This window comes from Microcebus murinus, chromosome 24, assembly GCF_040939455.1.
Source record: "Microcebus murinus isolate Inina chromosome 24, M.murinus_Inina_mat1.0, whole genome shotgun sequence".
Taxonomy (NCBI): Eukaryota; Metazoa; Chordata; class Mammalia; order Primates; family Cheirogaleidae; genus Microcebus; species Microcebus murinus.
In genome coordinates this window covers 10,466,275-10,487,655 of record NC_134127.1, presented here as the reverse complement: position 1 = coordinate 10,487,655, position 21,381 = coordinate 10,466,275, and the positions used below count along the sequence as shown (strand labels likewise).

Sequence of the window (21,381 nt, the reverse complement as noted above, 5' to 3'; positions counted from 1 at the left end):
TGACAAGCACTGCCAGAGGACTCCACGAGCCGTGGCAACCGTACTGGGACTGAGGGTGTGGGCCGCCGTCATTTCCACCCGTGTGTACTGTAATCCGGAAACGAGCAGTGAAAAGATACCTTGGGTCGTAGTTCAGATGCAGCCGGCACTGTGCAGGATGGGTTCGTAGAGGAATACTTGCAGGTGGTCCAATGAGCTGTCTGAATGTTCAGCTCACCCGGGACTTATTTGGGAAAATAGGTGTTTAGCAATTAAGTCTAACTTGGAACAGTTAGATAGGTTGTAATCAATGGTGTTTCCTTTATAGCCTCTTCCCACACACAAATAAGCATTTCCCTGTACAAAATGGTATATGCTTCTATACATACAGCTTTGCACAACCTCAATTATGTGAGTTAGTGACATAATTTATGTAAAGGATGCACTGTAAAATCTTCACTATTATTTTTTTGAGACACAGTCTCACTCTGTTGCCCAGGCTAGAGTGTTGTGGCTTCAGCCTAAGTCACAGCAACCTCCAACTCTTGGGCTCAAGCGATCCTCTTGCCCCCCCCCCCCCCAAGCCTCCTGAGTAGCTGGGACCACAGACATGCGCCACCAGGCCCAGCTACTTTTTTCTATATATTTTTAGTTGACACAGGGTCTCACTCAGGCTGGTTTCGAACTCCTGACCTCGAGCGATCTGCTCGGCCTCTCGGAGTGCTAGGATTACAGGCGGGAGTGCCAAGCCTAACCTTTACTATTATTAAGTAAATCCGAGCACAATAGAGCTGTGTTCAAGTAAATCCCTAGGACCAGGGTGGACTTCAGTTGTCATCTTTTCTGCCACAAAGCCAAACCTTGAGCATTTTCTAGCAACTGCAGGGGAAGAGCTGGAAACGTTTCTGTTAAAGTGAGACCATCTGAATAAAGACCACCCACAAAATATCAATGGTCAGTAAATGTTTGTATCACATACCCACTGTCCTCTGAGCCCTTAATTCTCCTTTCCAGAGGCATCTGCAAAAGGAAGAAGTACTTACTGCACGCTAATGTGTTTTCTTTCTGTTTCAGGCTTGAAAAAAACCCTGCCCAGTTCTGAGCCCTTCAAGACTTTGCCACAGCCTCTATCACACATCTGTTTTTCTCGAAGAAAAAAAAATATAATAAAAATGTTTTACTCTTTTACACTGTATAATTGTAAGAAATAGTGTGTTATTTGTGAATGCATGGTCTGATATACATTTCTGTACAGTTTGGAGATATTTTCAAACAAAACATAAAAGAAGTCGTCAATAAAACCAAGAAAGTGAGTATTTTTATATCAAACATTTAAGTATATCGGGATGGATGATCTTACACTGGGTTGGATCACAGTTTTTGTGCTTGACTTTTGAATGCTTGTAATTAAAAATAATCTATTTTTTTCTCTAAAATAAGCTTGCATGTTTGAGGCATGTTTCTAAATATTATCAGAATTTCCAGAATTGTGTCGTGAATGTATAGAAACCTGTTTCCCTGGCTGGAGTCCGGGATGAATTAGAAACGCTGTGTTAGATTTAGGTCTCCAAGTCCCAGTTCTAGTAGGATAGCCCTGCAAGACAATCAGAGTCCTCCAGGAGCTTCTACCTTAATGACTTATTCATAACTGGGCAAAGAAAACTTCTGTTGGTAAAAATTCCTGACAAGAGTGTGCCCTTAGAAAGCCCTGGCAGTTCCTGTGTGCCACGTGTTAGTTTCTGCAGTTTCGTGTTTATCTTTTGTAAGAGCACGCTCCTGTGTGTGTGTGACCACTTGATGCGTAACTCACCTTCCATAAGCTGTCCCCGCTCCCCCAGGGGAAGGCAGGCAGCCTCCCTGGTGCCGGAGGACCTGAACTTGGGACGCCAGCCCTGCCTCTTTGGGGGCTGGCTTTGCCCAACCCCGCTTGGCTGCGGTGGGCAGCTCATAGCTCTCAAGTGATTTTGCAAAACATCAGCTCGACTGAGCTGGTGTTCCCAGGTCTTGGCAGCACCGTGCCAAACAGACCGTTGAACACACCCAAACGGTGTGTGCCCACTGACTTACCTGCTGTGGCACAGGGAGGCAGGCGGGGAACCAGTGGGCATCTGCAGTGACTATCATTCAGCTTTCCTCAAAGCCAGTTCTGTAAGGTGACACAGCTCCAGAGTCTGCCAGTTCAACCTCTCCCCCTTGTACAAGAGCCATGTGTAAAATTATACGGACCTGGGAATTTCAACTGCTGAAAGAGCTAAACATGATCACACTCTTTCTTATGGATCTGCTCACCTTGTGTGGAAAACTTCAGTGTTTTAACGATTATATGGTTGGTTTGCGGTTTTAATTATTTTCTGTTCAAAATAAAGACGTCAAGCAGCTTTTAAAGGTGGTCATCAAAAACCAAGAAGGCCAGGAATGAGGAGCTCTTTTTGTCACCCTAAGTCGGAGGGGAGAGGGCAGTCAGCAGCTCAGGCCCTCGTCACCCACCCACCGGCGGTCAAGGAAAGGACCTGCTCGTGCCTCCGCGCCGCCTGCTCTTGGTGAGGCTCCTGCACTCATTTCTAAGAAAACAGGCACTTCCGTACGGTCTGTTACGCTTTTATAAACTGTTTAAAGGTACTTTTCTATTGTTATTTTTAAAAAATAAAGTGCTTATTCCAGCTGTCACACCACTGCTTTGGCAAATCCTTTTTTGCAAGATCGACCAAACAAATCCCACTCTGTGGACATGGGCCCACAGGTCTCTCCCCCAGTTTCAGGCTCGGCTGAGCCAAGGCCCCAAGAGGAGGAGGAACAGACACAGGGATGGGAGAGCCAGGAGTAACCTCTACAAAAACCTCTGCCTCCTGCGACCGCCAGCGGGTGACCAACACCGACACCAGAGATAGGCGAATCTCCAGACTCACACACCATTTTATTTACTGACAACATACATGACCCTCGAGCACACTCCGTTTTGAAATGCCTTTTACTACACTCAGCTGACTACCCTGTCCACCTCAGCCCACAGAGCTTACGCTCAAGATTATTTGAGTTCTATTAAATGCATTTTAATAAGTGACACCATAAGTCCGCAGAAAACCCGTAAGTGTTGAGCAGACACCAGCAGTGGTTCATATGCACTCCCCCCCACTCTTCTTCCCCCAGAAGGGGAAAGACAGTGCTCAAATCCAAGTAGTGCCACCACCACTGATGACTGGGTTTCGCTGGGCACTGAGGTGACAGGGCTGTGGTCAGGCTCTCTCATCCCTCCTGCAGGGGAAACCATCCGTCAAATGCAGTTGTCACTGCCTTCCAGCCCCTTGGAACTCACACAACACGCAACTTCCCGCAGCCGTTCCCAGGCCTGAGGTCCACGCCCAGCGCGGCTTTCTAGAGCGAGCCCGATCGATCGTGTGGTTCTGCCCTGCCTCCGTCTGTGAGATGCCAACTCGGAGGCCACTGAGGACGCCCAGGAATGGACGCCTTAAGGCCCTTTGCCACCTCGGGCCACCACCATCCTGACTTGCCCCTGGCTGCACACAGTCACTTCCGTGTGATTTTTCACACAGGGCCTTGGGGTGGACGAGTGCCCCGATCATCAGCATGCTGGCATGCAAGTGACAAGTCTGGATGGTATTTGCCAGTCTAGTGTGAACTTCAGATACAGTCCCACTGACCCGCCAGGTGAACACCAACTTCGTCACAGTCTGTGAAAAATTGCCCTTTTTGTCACTGTATTGAGCAGGAATGAATACAGTATCTCTTTCGGAATCAGGAACTTGGGATAAGAAAAAGGCAGTTGGCTTGTTCCCTCTTGCTCCCATGCTAAATGTCCTATTTTGTAGGGTCCAGGAAGATGGTAACCAAGCCATCTCTTAGTTTCATTACTAAATAAACCCTCCTTCATGAACAGATGGCACTATAAAACTACCATCTGGCCTAGCACTCTGGGAGGCCAACGGGGGAGGATCACTTTAAGGCCAGGAGTTTGAGACCACTCTGAGCAAGCAGGGAGACCCCATCTCTACACAAAAATAGAAAAATCAGCTGGGCATGGTGGGACACGCCTGTAGTCTCAGCTACTTGGGAGGCTGACGCAGGAGGACTGCTTGAGCCCAGGAGTTTCAGGTTGTGGTGAGCTATAGCGCCACTGTGCTCTAGGCCCAGGCAACACACACAAGACTGGCATCTAAAAACTGCCTTCCACCTCTATAACAAACTACAAAGTAAAAGAATGTAGAAAGAACCTTACAGTTTACAAAACAAAAGTTACACCTCCAATTAATCACATCTAGGCTTCAGATTCACTGGACCCAGGCGTGCATGTGTGTCTACCCTATTTTCATGGACTAACTTGCAATTCTACCCGCTCCCTGACACTCCTCCAAACTGGCATCCCTGGGGCCTAAGCTGTGTGGCATAAGGACAGCAACATTCTTAAGAATGATGGAGGCAGAGCCGACATCCTCATACTCCCCATCTCATCTTACACAAGAAGTCTTGGCTTTCTGTATCAAGGTGACACATAGGAATTTTTTTTTTTTTCAAGAGATGGTTGTCACTATGCTGCCCAGGCTACAGTGCAGTGGCTGTGCACAGGTGTGATCATAGCTCAACAATGCAACCTCCAACTTCTGGCCTCAAGCAATCCTCCTGCCTCAGTCTCCCCAAATAGCTGGGACTACAAGCACAAGCCAACACCCCCGGCTTTAACTCATCGTTTCTGAGTGCTTTGGGCAAGATATGCTCTAAGAATGTGAATAGATTTTGGGGGGCACTCCCAAAGTGCTAGGATTACAGCCATGAGCCACCACACTTGGCTCTCTAGTGACACCCACAAATCCTCTTTTACTGTAGCCTCAGGAGATCAAACCTCACAGATGCCTGCTTTGGGGGTTCTGTGGGGGGATCTCTTCCTAAAAACCGTAACATAAGCTGCCTGGAAGCTTCCATCCTCCATGGCTTGCTTACATTTCTCACTATGGATGTAGAGGGAAGAGAAAAACCGGGTCCTTTTGTTCCGCTGTCCATTTCACAAATTCAAGAGGGACTCTGACCAGGCTCATTAAAATCAAATTAAATCACATAGAAGCTGCTGTGAGAAGGGGGGGGGAGCCAAATCAGAAACTTGCTTAGGCCGGATGATTAAATTCAAAACAGAAGGCCTAAATGCAAGGAGAAATGAGGCTCAAGTTAACGTATTTACCTAGACAAAGGAGCACTTTTTTCCTAAAAACCAGAACACAGGCTTGGAGTGTGCATGCTTGGCAGGCACGTTCGGAAGCTTCTGATAGTCACGTGCAAGATGCACCAGCCCTCAGCGCTGCCAGAGCTGGTCCTGCCAAGGTCGGGATACGGTTTACTCAGTTGTCCAGTCAGTGCCCTTCTGTGTTTTCTTATTTTAAAGGTAAGTCTCTGCCTTTTGTGATTTGAAGTATGAGCCCTGCAAAGTTCTATTACATCAAAAGCCACTGGGTTGTCACCAGGGTCTTGGAACCACTTGCTTTGTGGGATCACAAGAAGGTGCCGCTCCTCCAAAACAGCGGAGCTGGGCCAGGCCAACAGCCCTGGTCTGTCCACGCGCCTGCGACAGAGCAGCCTGTCCGTTCACAGAACAGCAACCATCCACCTTCATTTCTAATGGAAATCCTTTTATGAAGGAAACCACACTTCTGTTCTTTAATCCACAGCCAGAGAACGGCAACAGCACAGCGCCGAGGCCTACTCTAGCTCTGTGTTTCCAAGTGTGTGTCCCCCAACGCTCAAGACGGGATGGGGACAGTGTTGCAAGGGCCAGTTTGTCTGAGAAACAGTTTCCAAGACGTCCTTGGGCCTTCCCCACCTCCCCCAACTCCCACAGAACACCCATTCATCTCTCAGGATGTCCCACAAAACCCAGGCTGGGAACCGATGAGCTACCCTACGTGAAGCTCTGAGGACAACAACCCGAGTGACAGCAGATCTTGCTGCTCTTCCAGGCACCGCGCTCCAGCCCAGCCGAAGGCACAATGCTAGGCTCAGCTTGTTAACAGCAAACCCAACATCTTCCCCACAGATTAATCATTTAGAAAGTAACAAACAAGACTAGAGAGAAGAGGAGACACTGAGTCTCACCTTCTAAGCCTCAGAAAATTGCCACTAGCTGGTAAGAACTGCGGAACTGAGACATCCAAATGCTCTAATCCCACACAACCGCCGACATTCAGAACGTGTCTTTGCCGCTGGTGACTTTATACAAGCAGCTCACAAGACATCCAGGGCGGGACGTCCACAGTGCCTATGAACAGCAGGACAGAAGTAATGGGGTGTCCAGAGTGGGCTCTCCACTGAACACTGCTCAACAGGTCCCAAGAGCTCCTGTCCCCTGGGTCCCACCATCACCTGGCCACGCTTACAGGCTATGACAGCAGCAGCCGAATGTTCATTTTTTACACTCGGTCGAGGCTCAGCTACATTTCTCTTGGCTATCCCTAAAAGCCTCACACGGGTGTGATAAATTATTGATCACACGAGCAGCAGACTGTCCGAACGTCTTAACTCACCCAACCGTGCCCGTTCCCTCCTGCTTCTAAGTGGCCAGCAGACCCAGCAGAAACAGGCAGAGGCGAGAACACAACTTCAGCTCGGAGTTTCTGGTGGATACATTTTTAGACACCCGGAAGAACTGCTAAGAGGCCCTTCTTTCTTTTTACTGGCACACCTCAGAGATGCTGCAGACGTCGTTCCAGGCTACAGCAATAAAGTGATTACCGCAATAAAGCAAGACACATTCTTTTGGGTTTCTCAGTGCATATGAAAGTTACGTTTATGCTGTACCGCAGTCTATCCTCAAACACAACTGACTAGGCGTCCATCACGATTTTCCACCAGGACTGTGTGTCCTCCCCAAATGCCGCCAGATGGCACAATCCCGACACCTCAACATGCAGTGCATGGAGAACTGCTCTTACAAACAGGAGAAATGGGGATCGGAAACTGCAAGCAAACAACATAAAGCTACAGAATTTGTAAGTGTGGCAATTTAGCAATCACTTCATTACACTAGATCTCAATTTCCTCATTTCTGAAATGAGTGTCAGGCAAGATACCTGGGATCGATTATCAGGCCGGCCCACTAAGTACTGACGAGCAATGGCCCAGCTAGACATCACCAGTGACACACAGCGGCAGTGCAGCAGCTCATCTCAGAGCCTGTGACGGGGGCCTTGACATCTGCCTCCTTGCAAAACGGGAAGAGGTTTCTGAGATGTCCAGACTGCCCTTCCAGACTAGCCCATAAAATAGATGCAGTGTACAGACCACAAAAGTAGGCACCTGCTTAGAGAGAAGCTACCTCTAGATTTTTTTTATAGGAATCTAGTTTTATGCCGTCAGACATTAAAACACTTCTAATGCACAGCAGGACGGGCTGAATTTCCTGTGTCCGGATTTATCATGGGGAACCTCAGTTTTTCTTGTTTTTTTTTTTTTTTTTTTTTTTTGAGACAGAGTCTCGCTTTGTTGCCCAGGCTAGTGTGAGTGCCGTGGCATCAGCCTAGCTCACAGCAACCTCAAACTCCTGGGCTCGAGCGATCCTTCTGTCTCAGCCTCCCGAGTAGCTGGGACTACAGGCATGCGCCACCATGCCCGCTTAATTTTTTTATATATATATCAGTTGGCCAATTAGTTTCTTTCTATTCATAGTAGAGACGGGGTCTCGCTCTTGCTCAGGCTGGTTTTGAACTCCTGACCTTGAGCAATCCGCCCGCCTCGGCCTCCCAGAGAGCTAGGATTACAGGCGTGAGCCACCGCGCCCGGCCAGAACCTCAGTTTTATATCCTCTGATGCCACATTTTAGGGCTTGGAGGTAAAAAAAAAAAAAAAAAAAAAAAAAAAAAGGCGGGGGGGCGGTGGTAAAGGAAACAGATGACGCTGTATATGGATGAAAAGTAAGTAGACAAGGTAAAGAGAACTAAATATGCAAAATGGCTCCCTGTCATCTGCACAAAGTACTTACTGCTTTGGGTCACCATCATGCCTTTTCGAGAAAACCAGACCGTGTGTTTATAACCCACTACAATTTCAATCTGTGACATGAAGACTGTAACAGTCACCCCAGACCACATGGAAAATGCAGACCTTGCCACAGAAGGCAGGAATGACCACGCTGATTTCCCGTAGGTCCCCATGACCCGTAGAGACACATATTCGATAATGGCTCTCACAAGGTAGACCAGTGACGGGCTGACAGAGGGCGTCTCCACCAGAACTGCAGGGTCAAGTCACATGAGGGCTGGGACCTTCAGGTTGGCAAGATGATGAAGAAGGAACAAATCCTGCCCATCCTCGTTCAACACACTGCCAGGCCACCTTGGAATGCGTAAATCCAAGAGGCTGAACACTGATTTGTCCTTTGAAAATCAAACAATTACATTTAGTGCATCTTTACTGCTTAACGCGCTAACGAGCGACACACCTTGTGTTCCACGAGGTCCACGAGCCCGCCAGCACGGTGCAGACCCTGTCTCCACGGCATCCCGGATGCGTGCGCCGTGGAAGGTGGGGACTGGAGCTGCTTCCAGCCGTTTCCAAGGATGAAAAGAAACAAACGGGATTCACTAACATCTTAAAAATCCTGCTACAATGATTTTATTATAAATACGTTCCTTTGGAATAAACAAATATTGCATTCAAGACTATCTGCAAACTTTTGCTCTAAAGTAATAAAAGAGGAAAAATGGAACCGGGCACCCTTCAGAAGTAGAAATAAATAGCAAGGACGCCTGCGAGCCACGCGAAGCGCCTTTCTCCCAAGAAGTAACAGGAGGTTAACAGACAGCCTCACACATCTCATTAGCCCATTCAATCAAAATAAGCTGTGAGCTCGGTAATTTGCACTTGTTCTGTAAACTGAGCTGCTCCTCTCCTCAGTCCTCGGAAGCAGAATGGGAAGACAGTCAGTCTTCAGAGCCCAGGCATCACCCAGAAGGATCTCGATTGTGTATTCGGAACTCTTTGTTCGGGGGCAAATGGCGCCCTATTTGCCGGGAGTCACGTCGGAGTAATCCTTCAGCACTCCGGCCAAGTGCTCGTTGTGAGTCTTAAACCGTCGCTTTTTCTGCGAAGCAGGCTTTTTCCTTCTCTGAATGGGGGCCTGGAGGAAAAGGTAAGAACAGTGAGAAACACGACAGCTACTCTGAGGGACAGGAGTTACTGAGCACACCCAGGAGCCAGCGGCAAAGGCTGCAGGGCCTGGGCCTGTCCCCGGCTCTGTGGCCCAGCGTCACGCTCATGTCATCCACGGCACACGCCCCAGCTGACCCCAGGCTTCCTGTCACTGGGAGAGGAACCTCCATCAAGAAGAAATGGGCTGACAGGAAAACTTACCAGAACCATTCTAGGCACTAAGTGGATAAAACAAGAGAGAGGCAGAGGCAGTGAGAGGCTTTGTTTTCTGCCTGTTACCAGCTTAAAAAAATCTATCCACCATTACCTATAAAAAAAGATCGGAAGTAAATATGGCAAAATACTGAGAAATGGATGGGCTCACAAGGTTTGTAATATTATTCTCTATTCTTCTCTGGATACTCGAAATATGAGTATCACAGGAAAAAAATCAATAAACTAAACAATAATAGGAAGTCAGGAAGGGCTGCAATTATATGCATTTGTGGACAGGTCATTGGCAATAAATATTCCCTTTTTGAGTCCTAAAAATTCACTGAACACACAGACACACACACACCAGAAAGCCACCAGGAAGACGAGCTACAACGTGCGCCAGTGCTCGGGGGAGAGGGAGAGCGGCACAGAGCTGTAGCGCAGGTGCGGGGACCAACCCCACGCGGCTTTGTTCCCCAACTGTGGATGGCAGATTGGCTGGTGTAGCAATTTACAAGTCTTCATTTGATTTCTAATGCCTCCTCCCAGCAGGATTTAGGGGCTATAAAGACAAAAATATCTGGTTCCTAAGGGACCTAGAAGTCAACAAGGACACGTCAAGGTGCTCAGGCCTGTGTCAGAGCCCAGCGCCAGGCCCATGGGACAGGCGTGGAGTACAGTCAAGGTGTCACAGGCCACGCAGCTGTAGACGTGGGCTCCTTTCAGAAACCAGAGCGTGCGGCGTGCGCAGCGGCTTCTCACTGGAAGACGGGCAACCTGGGGGCCCCAGAAACAGCTCAGTGTGGCGTGGGCTCGGGAGCAGGCACTGCGAGGAAGGGGCCGAGATGATGGGAAAGGCTCTCTCAGGCCCAGTTAGGACAGGGAGAAAACTGGCAGGAGAACAACTACCTGCTCTTCAGAGAGCAGAATGGGAAGCAGGCTAACAGTTCCAGGGACAGAGGGTTAAACTGTTTTTCTAGAGATTACACACCACTTTCTTTGGTCCAGATTCCTGCATGGAAGAAATACCCTGTCGCTTCAGATACTCTTCAATTTTCTCCTCGTCCATCGAATCCACAGTGACACTCCTCCAGAGTTTCTGAAATTCTGTACCAACAGACAGCAGTTATTTTACAAGAGATTTTTACACAGTATGGCATCTCGGTGATCAAAATTCGGACTTCAATATTATCTCCTCTGGATTGAAATGAGCACATCTGAGATTTCATTATAAAAACAAAGTGGGGCCAGAATGTCAGAGTGCTGGACACCGCGCAGAAGGGCAAGGGCCTGGGAACAGGACTGCACCCGCACGGCCGTGCCACGGGGCCCTGTTTTTAGAGGCCAGTAAATGCAGAGCGGTAAGGCCGAGGCCTCCCTGCTTTCCTGGGAAGAAGGGCAGTCGACACTCTCCTTTCCTTCTTGGGCGAATAATTCACTGCCCTTTTTTGGTCCAGGACCCCACACTGTCATGTTGCCTTGGTCTCTGATCTCTAAGCGTGCCCAGCCTTTCTTTGTCTCTCATTACCATGACACTTCTGAAGGTACAAGTTAGTTATTTTGTAAAACAGCCTTTGATGTGGGCCTGCCTGATATTTGTTCATAATTAGATTGAGGTTATGCATTCCCGGCAAGAGAAACACAGAAATGAGTTTGTGCCCTTCTCAGCGTATGTTATCACGAGCACGTGATGTTGATATATCTGTCTTAGTACTGGAGCTGGTAAACTCTGACCACTGGTTAAGGTGATGTCTGTCAGGCTTCTCTGCCATACAGTTACTAGTTTTTCCTCTGTAAAATTAATAAGTCTCTCATGGAGAGAGATTTTGAGACTACAAATACCCCATTTCTCACATTTTCTCTAACTTCACATCCACTGGTAGCACTTGCCTACAAAAACTGTTACTATCAACAAATTATTTCCATCACTCCTTCCACATGTATTAATTAGAATCCTACTATAAGGAAGAGCTATTCTTTTTCCAATCTGTTTCTAAATAATTTAGTAGACATTTGTGGATATTTACTATATAAATTATATAGATGATAATCCATTACTAACACTACCATTATTTATGTTGTTGTTCAAATGTCCCATGTTTGGTCAATGAGAGTTCCTTCTTTTTTACACATACACATACACACACACACACACACACACACATATATATAATTTCCTTACTTTCTGGTACTAAAAGATATTCTAGGCTCATCTTCTATTTCCCTGAATTTGGAATCAATCATTTCTGTAAGGATTCCTGACTTTTTTTATTGCAGAATGGTATTTAGAAACTAAGACACAAATATTTGTTTTTTCTTTTTTAACAGCAATCTCTCTTTTTTGCAAACAGAAAATGATCAGGGGACTTCAAATTTAAAGGAAGATATTCATTTTAGCGGAAGGTTCACAAGTATCATGAAAGTCAGGCATGCTCTAAACCAGGGGTCCTCAAACTGCGGCCCACCGAGGACATTTATCCGGTCCGCTGGGTGTTTTTGCCGCCGCTGCCTGTCCTGCTTAGCAGCCGACTTTGTCCCGGGCCCACAGTGCACGTGTGTGGAATGTGCGCCGCACTCTCCAATGACCCTCCAACGGTCTGAGGGACAGTGAACTGGCCTCCAGTTTAAAAAGTTTGAGGACCCCTGCTCTAAACTATTAGGAGTAAATAAAATCAGAATTCATTTAGAAATCTACTGTCTCTTAACAAAAAACAGGCTAGAATTCATAAACTCAGATTTGACCCTTTCAGAAGACCCTTCCTTATCCCACCTGAGCAAACGATACAAACTGTGGAACTGCTATAGAAGGGAAGAAAATAAGCCAACTTATCAATGAGGTTTTAATTCCCAGACAGCTCATTCACATTTTGTCTGTGCCTCGCCCTTTCCTGTAAAATACAAAACGAGCAGAACAGTGCAGTATAGACTATGCAGCCAGATGGCCTAGGTGGGAACTAAGTTGCTCCATTTCCTGTATAAAATGGGGCAAGCTACTTAATTTCTCTGCCTCAGTTTCCTTATCTATAAAGTGGGGGATAATAATAACACGTGCCTCATAAGAACAGTGAGAATTAAATAAGTCAAAATAAGTACTGAGAATAATGCCTGCAAAGGAAAAAAGTATAATAAACCTATTATAGTTATCATTATCATCTAATATCTATCATCTCTTTTTTTCTGGGTGCCAATGTCTTTAATAAAGGTGGTATAAAACATTTAATAAGGCCGGGCACGGTGGCTCACGCCTGTAATCCTAGCTCTCTGGGAGGCCGAGGCGGGCGGATTACTCGAGGTCAGGAGTTCGAAACCAGCCTGAGCAAGAGCGAGACCCCGTCTCTACTATAAAATAGAAGGAAATTAATTGGCCAACTAATATATATACAAAAAATTAGCCGGGCATGGTGGCGAATGCCTGTAGTCCCAGCTACTTGGGAGGCTGAGGCAGGAGGATTGCTTGAGCCAGGAGTTTGAGGTTGCTGTGAGCTAGGCTGACGCCACGGCACTCACTCTAGCCTGGGCAACAAAGCGAGACTCTGTCTCAAAAAAAAAAAAAAAAACAAAAAACATTTAATAAAAGGATTGGCTACTGGATTTAGGGTGATCTCATTTATGTAAAATAGAAAAAACTAAAATTCTAAAAAATTCTTAAAAAGCAAAAGCACATATGTATGAAGTGCAGCAGAAAGGTCTGGAAAAATGTACGCCAATAGGTATCTCCAAGGAATACAGTACGCTTGGAGAATTTTCACTTTTTGCTCCATACACTTCTTGACAAAGTTTTAATATGCAGAGGCATTTATGTATTACTAATGTAACATTTTAAATAAATAAAAGACAACCCCAAAATAAGGATCATAGTAATAATTAATATACATGATGCTTTTTCTTACTTGCACATTACTCTATGATGTCCTAGTATTAGAATTAAGGTGCATCTTTGCCATTAAAAAAAATTACAGAATCTCAAACAGCAACGCACCATGCCTTCCTTCCTTTTCATTTACTTTTTGTTTGTTTTGGCTTTTTTAAGGTATGGTGTCTCACTATGTTGCACAAGGCCGCAGTACACTGGCTATTCACAGATGCAATCGGAGCACACTGTGGCCTCGAACTCTTGGGCTCAAGAGATTCTCCGGCCTCAGCCTCGGGAGCAGCTACAGGCACACGCCATCACACGGCTCTCCTTTACCTCTCGTAAGTGCTATTATCCGTTTATTTTGCACTTCCAGAAAATAGCATATTTCTCAATTTACCTCACCCCGTAATGATCTTCAATTTTAGATACTACCAAAATAATTTCTTTTGTGTGACAGAAAAATGGACCCCCTGCCTGAGATGTCCACATCTTAATCCCCAGAACCTCTGAAGAGGTGATTAAGAATCTTGAGGCAGGGAGATTATCTCAAGGTTTAGATTCTGGACTGGAAGAATGAATATTGTTAAACTGTCCATACTACCCAAAGTGATTCACAGACTCAATACAACTCCTATCAAATCCCAATGTCATTTTTCACAGAAATAGAAAAAACAATCCTAAAATTCATATGGAACCACAAAAAAAACCTAAATAGTCAAGGCAATCTTGAGCAAGAAAGAACAAAGCTAGAGGCATCGCACTACCAAACTTCAAACTGTACAGGCCAAGCGTGGTGGCTCACACCTGTCATCCTAGCGTGATGAGGTTACCTGAGTAAGCACGTAAGAGTGGGACACTGGATCATTATAGTAATATACATTACAAGGGAGACATGTATACCTATTTAACTTTCTAAAGAATGACACTGGACTTCACCTCAAACCAGATATAAAAATTAACTAAAAATGATCAAAGACCTAAATGCAAGAAGTAAAACTATAACTCTTGGAAGAAAAAATGTAAGTAAATCTTCATGATCTTGGATTAGGCAATGATTTCCTAGATATGACACAAAAAGCACAAACCACTAAAGAAAAATAAATGGTACTTTAGCAAAATTAAAAACCTTGTAAAGACACTATTCAAGGAGTGAAAAGACAACTCACAGAATGGAAGAAAATATTTGTAAAGTAGGTATCTTGCAATGGACTTGTATCCTCAATAAAGAACTCTTAAAACTCTGTAATAGGACAGGCACGGGGATTTCCTAGATATGACACAAAAAGCACAAACCACTAAAGAAAAATAAATGGTACTTTAGCAAAATTAAAAACCTTGTAAAGACACTATTCAAGGAAGTGAAAAGACAACTCACAGAATGGAAGAAAATATTTGTAAAGTAGGTATCTTACAATGGACTTGTATCCTCAATAAAGAACTCTTAAAACTCTGTAATAGGACAGGCACGGTGGCTCACATCTGTAATCCTAGCACTCTGGGAGGCTGAGGCAGGGGGATCGCTAAAAATCAAGAGTTTGAAACCAGCCTGAGCAACAGCAAGACCCCATCTCTACTAAAAATAGAAACAAATTAATTGGCCAACTAAAGATATATAGAAAAAATTAGCCAGGCATGGTGGCGCATGCCTGTAGTCCCAGCTACTCGCGAGGCTGAAGCAGAAGGATCGCTTGAGCCCAGGAGTTGGAGGTTGCTGTGAGCCAGGGTGACACCATGGCACTCTAGCCTGGGCAACAAGCGAGACTTTGTCTCAAACAACAACAACAAAAAACTCTGTAAATAAAAAGACAAACCAATTTTTTAAATGGGCAAAGAATTTGAATAAACATTTCACCAAAGAAAATATACAAATGGTCAATAAGCACATAAAAAGATGTTCAACATCATTAGTAAGTAAGGAAACGCAAATCAAAAACAAAATAACATTTCACATTCCTCTAGGACTGCGGTACCCAAGGCCCAGGCTGCAGACTAGCACTGCTCTGTGGCCTATTAGGAATGGGGCTGCACAGCAGGACGTGAGCAGTGGGCAAGCAAAGCAAAGCTTCACCTGTATTGACAGCCACTCCCCACTGCTTGCATCACTGCTTGAGCTCTGCCTCCCCTTCCCATGGAAAAACTGTCTTCCATGAAACTGGTCGCTGGTGGCAAAAAGGTTGGGAGACTACTACTCTAGGATGACTAAAATCAAAGTGCTGGTAAGGGTGTGGGGAAACTGGAACCCTCCTAAATTGCTGGTGAGAATGTAAAATAATGCAGCTGTTTGTAAAAGTTATGGCAATTACTCAAAAAGTTACCCACAGGCTGGGCGCGGTGGATCACGCCTGTAATCCTAGCACTCTGGGAGGCCGAGGCGGGCGGATAGCTCAAGGTCAGGAGTTCGAAACCAGCCTGAGCAAGAGTGAGACCCCGTCTCTACTATAAAATAGAAAGAAATTCATTGGCCAACTAATATATATAGAAAAAATGAGCCGGGCATGGTGGCGCATGCCTGTAGTCCCAGCTACTTGGGAGGCTGAGGCAGGAGGATGGCTTGAGCCCAGGAGTTTGAGGTTGCTGTGAGCTAGGCTGACGTCATGGCACTCACTCTAGCCTGGGCAACAAAGCGAGACTCTGCCTCCAAAAAAAAAAAAAAAGTTACCCACAGAATTACCATATGATGCAGCATTTCCACTCCTAGGTATATATGGAATGAAAACACGCCCATACAAAAACTTCTGCGGGAATAGTCATAGCAGCATTATTCATAATAACCAAAAAGTGGAGAAAACCCAACCATCGACTGATGAATGGATAAAATGTGGTATGTCCACACAATATTCTCGCTCAATTTCATGTTATTTCCTTCTAAGCATTGCTACAGCTGCAGCTCATGAATTTTGATACAGAGGGCTTTCACTTTCATTTAATTCAACATTTTTTACTGCCTTGCGATTTCCTCCTCCAACCACGGATTATTTAAAAGTGTTTTAATTTCTGTATGGAGGGGGGCAAAGCAAGATGGCAGACAAGAGACACCGCCAGACAGAGTGTCTCTGCAGAAAAGACAGATTCTAGGAGAAATCAGAAGAAAGAAGCAAGCAGACGAGCATACAGTGGATGAGGGCCGGAAGGAGGGGTACCTGAGACCACGGGAGGCTCCACGGGAGGAGGTTGCGGAGGAGAACTGGAAGCAGAGACCTCCCGAGCAGCCTGAAGACCAGCAGTAAGGGTAGGCGGAGAAATTAACTTTCCCCTCCCTTGCATCTGGAACTGCTGGTGGGCTCCCCAGCGGGTGGAGAGACCTGCGGACACCAGACCAGAGACGGCCACAGCCAGCGAGCAGTGAGCCTGTAGCGGTGGCAGCACCAGGCTCCCAACTCCTGCAGGGCACCTCCGTTTGCACAGACCCGAGACTCGAGGCAGGTGCCATACTGCCTCCTTCTCCCCTCCTCCGACCCTAGTCTCGGCTGCCAAGAGACACAATATAGCCACCAGCCCGAGGCACCTCCAGGGAATGGGACCTTCCCTTTTGGGGCCCTACAACTGACTGAGGGGTACTCAGACGGTGAGCTCCCTACCTGCCAGCCCTCCCAGGTGCTGCTGGCCCGGTGATCCCAGGAGAACGGGGCAGCCCCTGAGGCTGAGAGACATCGACCCAGCTTGGGTTCCCCGTGGGTGAACTAGGACTGGCACTCCTCACACCCTGGTGGGGTTAGGGATTGAACTCCGGACTGTTACGTGTTCTCAAGGCTTCTTAGATCTTTAGTGTTGTGTCCACCGTTAATTTTAGAAAATTCCTGGTCATTATTTTTTCTGCCCCATTCTCTTTCTCTTCTCCTCAAAAACATTTGATTTTGTCCCACAACTCATAGATGCTCTATTCTTTTCACAATTTTTTCTCTTTGTATTTCAGTTTGGACCATGTGTATTGGGTCATTTGTATTCAAGTTCACAGATTTTTTTCCCTTGGCTATACTAAGTTTACTGATAAGGTTACTGAAGGCATTCATTATCTCTGTTACTGTGATTTTCACTTCTAAGATTTTCATTTTTTTCAGTGTCTCTCTGCTAAAATATCCTACCTGATTCACACAATCTGTCTGCCTTTTCTCTTACAGACCTTAACATATTAATCAGAATGATTTTAAATTCCGTATCTGGTAATTCTAACATCTGTGTCCTAAGAATTTGATTCTGTATATGCCCTGCATTGTTTTTTCTTGCTTCTTTTTATGCCTAAAAATTTTTTTTGAAAGCAGGATATCCTCTGTAAGACAGCTGAGACTGAGGTAAATTGTTTTTATGCCTGGAAACGGGCACGCCTTTCCTTCTGTCAGACCTTTGGTGTGTGGAGGTTGAGTCAACCTATTGTCAGGACACAGTTGGGTTTGGAATCTGCTGCTGCTATGGTTACCCATAATGCACCACCAGCATCAAACCCCTCTAGCCATACGCTGTGTTTCAGGAAGAGGCTGGTTTGCCAGAGGATTCTTCTCAGTGTCTGTCGGACCTTTAGTTTTAGGTCATCCCTTCATGCTGTAGCTCAGCTGGTCACCTCCACGCTCCTATGACTCCCCCAGAACTCCACTGCTACCTGCTGTCACACGGCTGTTAGCCTCACTGGAGAAATGGGAATTCTCTGACATTCTGAGTAAGCCTCACTCTCAGACAAGGAATGTATTCCTTGGTGTCGGAGTGTGGCCTTCTCCGTGCTCCTGCCCTGCTGCCTCTGCTACAGTTCTGGGCCCAGCACATACTCCTGTCCCTCCCCAGGGGTAGAAGGTTTTCTTTCTGTTCCCTTCCCACAGTGGTTGAAGGCTCTTGTCTCACAGGAAAGCAGCAGCAGAGAAGGATTAGACAGGTCTTCATGTCTTTCCTGAAGGGGCCACTATTCCCCTTCTGCAGGCCTGTCCAACGAGGGACCCTTTCTCAGCACCCCACCCTGGCCACAATCTTTTCTGTAAGCTTCCACGAAGTCTGTGGACAAGACCCTGTGAGTAGATACAAATCCCCCATGTCTGCAGCCCCCCAGGGGGGTCTCTGTTCTCTTGCTGGTCCACACTAAGACTTTAGCAGTTCATCAAGAATTTTAACTGAATTCTTCTAAGTGGTGCTCATTTTGTCTTCCTAGTAAACAAGTGCTCACCTCCCACCTTTCCCTGGGGAGTTCTTGTCTTTCCTTAGAGTTTGGATTAGGGGGTTGTCCTGCAACCTCAGCTCTCTGCCAGATTCAAGAAAGCTATAAATTTACAGATTTCCAGGGTTTGATGTTGTGTAAGGATGGAACAATGCTTTCTCCAGCTTTCTCCACTCTAGGAGAAAGCTAGAGGTTCCCTACTGCCTACTTCCCAGCCAAACTTTAAAGATTATGTAACGAATGTGACTAGCTCTGCTTGCCACAGGTATATACACAAAGGAAAATAAATTCAGGTTAGTTCTGGCATTTTAACTATGAATTTGTTAAATTCTAATTTATTGACATGTGAAAACTGTATTCATGTATTTAGATAAGTATTGCATACTTGTATAACAAGTCACCTGCATATGTCTCTCTGTATAAAAAAAAAAGGCAAAGAGGGAAAAAAGTACACGTGATAAAAATGCCTTTTACTCATTGGTTAGTATCATTCAATACACTTTCTACCAAACTTCTATGTTACCAGTGCTACAAAATTTCAGTTCTTTGAAAATGGAAACCACTTTGCCTTTCTACCTCATGTGCACGGAAGCCACTGCAGGCCTCTAATGACACAACGGCACAGCACTAATGCCTACTAGGACAGTGACAGCAGCAGTCTGGAAAGCTCATCTGTGTATTAATGTACAACCAAAAAGAATACCCAGCACTGTAAATTTTTATGGCACAATGGAATTGAAAATGCATTTTAAAAATTAACTATTTCCTTTTGTTTTTAAAAAGTCACTTGAGCTATTTTCAGAAAAATCCTGAATAAAAACACAATTTTTTTTTCTTTTCAATAAAACATTTCTATTTAATCCCTGCTTTTCCTTAGCTCAATGCTGCTGCAGTATTTAAATATGACATCTACTATGCAAAGTAGTTAAAGTTGCATAAATACTTAAGATGAACACAGGGCCAAATTTCAGAGGCAGGATCTCACAGGATCCCAGATTTCATTACTTTTTAATGTATATGGGGACAAAAAATGCTCAGCTGACAAGGGTACAAAGAGAAATAACCTGTTTTTCTTTATAAAACAGTGTAAGAAAATACAAATTAAAAACTGAATGTAAAATCTTTATTTTCTACAAGGTTGGCAAAGTCAACTAAAAGCAGCCAGTCCTTGTTAGGGTAGAAACAAATGGATACTGTCTCATATATCACTGTGAAGGTGGAAATTGGTCCAAACTTTACAATGGACACTTGGCAGGGTACTGGAAATTTTTAAAATATGTCTATCTTTTGATCCAGCAATTCAACTTCAAGGAAATGTAAGGATTGTGCATTATTTACAACAGCATATAGGAAAAAAAAAAAAATGTAACTGAACTTTCTATCTGTGGAACGCCAGAAAAATTGTTTTAAAGTACATCAACAAAATGGAATACCATATAGTTATTAAAAAATAATGATCTACAATGGCATCAGAGCCCCAGGGCAAGGACTCAAAGTGGTAGCTGCTAGGAGGAGTCCTGAATTCTAACGATAGAGGTGAAATCATTTAAGGATAAAGGCGAAATCATTTAAACTTTCAGTCAGAAAGAAAAAGTTACCAGCAATGGATGAAAAGTCAGACTGTCATTGGAATTCTCATCAGGAACACCAAAAACTATTAAGTAACTGCAAAAGATCAGGGCAAATGTGGCCTCAGACAGCTAAATTTGCCCTATTTCTGGTGCTGTCTAAATAAAAATAAAACTATAAAACCATTGAGTCAATGACCAGATAGGTAACTGAATAACCAACTAGATAGGCAGGATTCAAACAACTAGTATTGCAGGATACTACTTTATATTTGCCAATACTGTTCTCACTGTGTGCCGGATTTTGTCCCAAGCTCTAAGCCCTTTTATTTACATTAACTCATTTAATACTCATAAAGATGAGGAGAGGTAAAGGTACCATTTTTTCCATTTTGCAGAGGAGGAATCTGACAGAGCGTGGTTAGGTACCTTGCCTGCCCCGGAAAGGAGCAGAGCTAAGATCACCCAAAGACTGACTCCTGCCTACTCCATTCATACTGCCTGACTTACGAAAATAACTGCCTTTGCCAAATGAGATGCATGCCTAGGTCCAACTAGTCTGTGTGCATTTCTCTACCTGATTAAAAAAAATGACTACACAATAAACTCTCTCCTTACTTGAGCTATATCTCATTTTAGCTCATGTGCTTCTCTCACAGACAGAACCGAGGGGAATCTTCAGGATGCCTTTAAGCTTGCTCGCTCAAGACCTCCTCTCTGTGGCTAAGACTGCCACCTTGTGGACTAGAACAAAAATCTTCAATACAATCAAAATACTAATATAAATGAATTCTGAAGAGTACAGTATGCAAGAGAGGAGAGAGAAAACACAAGGGAAACACACATTCCTTATATCATTAGCAAAAACTTTTTTTTTTAATTAGTGGTTTATGTAACACTTATCTTGATATCTTACTCTTCACATTTTTGTGACTGTTCCTCCAGGGTCTCTACAACACTGTACGAACACCAACATTACAATATAAAGCGTGCTGTACTATGTGGTCCCATGTCATTTTCCCTCCTCAGCCTACAAGATCAAGCACAAAAACCTTAATCTCCCTTCTCAGTGTGCTTAATGGCAGAACCCATGAAAAGTGGCCTGGAGACAATGTATTTCAATTAATTTTTCTCTGTTTTATAAACATAAATTGTACCTTTAACCTAGTTCTCAACCAGGACAATTGGTGATGTCTGGGGACACTTTGGTTGTCCCACTGAGGGGGGCTGTGTTACTGGCATCTAAAGAAGCCAGGGACGCCGATAAACTCCCTGCAATGCACAGGACCACCGCCCACACCACAATATTACTCAGCCCCAAATGTCAATACTGCCAGGCTAAAACCCCTGCTTACCCCTCCCACTTTTCCTAGAAGTATACAGATTATCAGTTTACAATAATTAACTGAGCCTACAACCCATTCTATTTTACATATACAAAGTACTTTTTATACTGTTTTAGTACGGGCTTGATTTTCTAGGAATATACAATGTACGTT

The 21,381-nt window shown here is 44.9% G+C and overlaps 2 protein-coding genes across 3 annotated transcripts in view; one reads left to right on the top strand and one right to left on the bottom strand.

The window, feature by feature from the left end:
- RBPMS (RNA binding protein, mRNA processing factor) overlaps positions 1-2,651 on the top strand; it is a 181,907-nt gene extending 179,256 nt beyond the window's left edge. Inside the window, exon 9 of the transcript XR_012914675.1 lies at positions 1,054-2,651. The gene's annotated coding sequence lies outside the window, so the exon portion shown is untranslated. The remainder of the gene's footprint in view (positions 1-1,053) is intronic.
- A 5,922-nt stretch (positions 2,652-8,573) lies between these two features.
- GTF2E2 (general transcription factor IIE subunit 2) overlaps positions 8,574-21,381 on the bottom strand; it is a 66,701-nt gene continuing 53,893 nt past the window's right edge. For both annotated transcript variants that reach the window (XM_075997327.1, XM_075997328.1), the window contains 2 exons: positions 10,313-10,428; positions 8,574-9,094 (listed from right to left, as the gene is read on the bottom strand). In XM_075997327.1, coding sequence (XP_075853442.1) covers positions 8,978-9,094; positions 10,313-10,428 — 233 coding nt within the window. In that variant the 3' untranslated portion in view covers positions 8,574-8,977. The remainder of the gene's footprint in view (positions 9,095-10,312; positions 10,429-21,381) is intronic.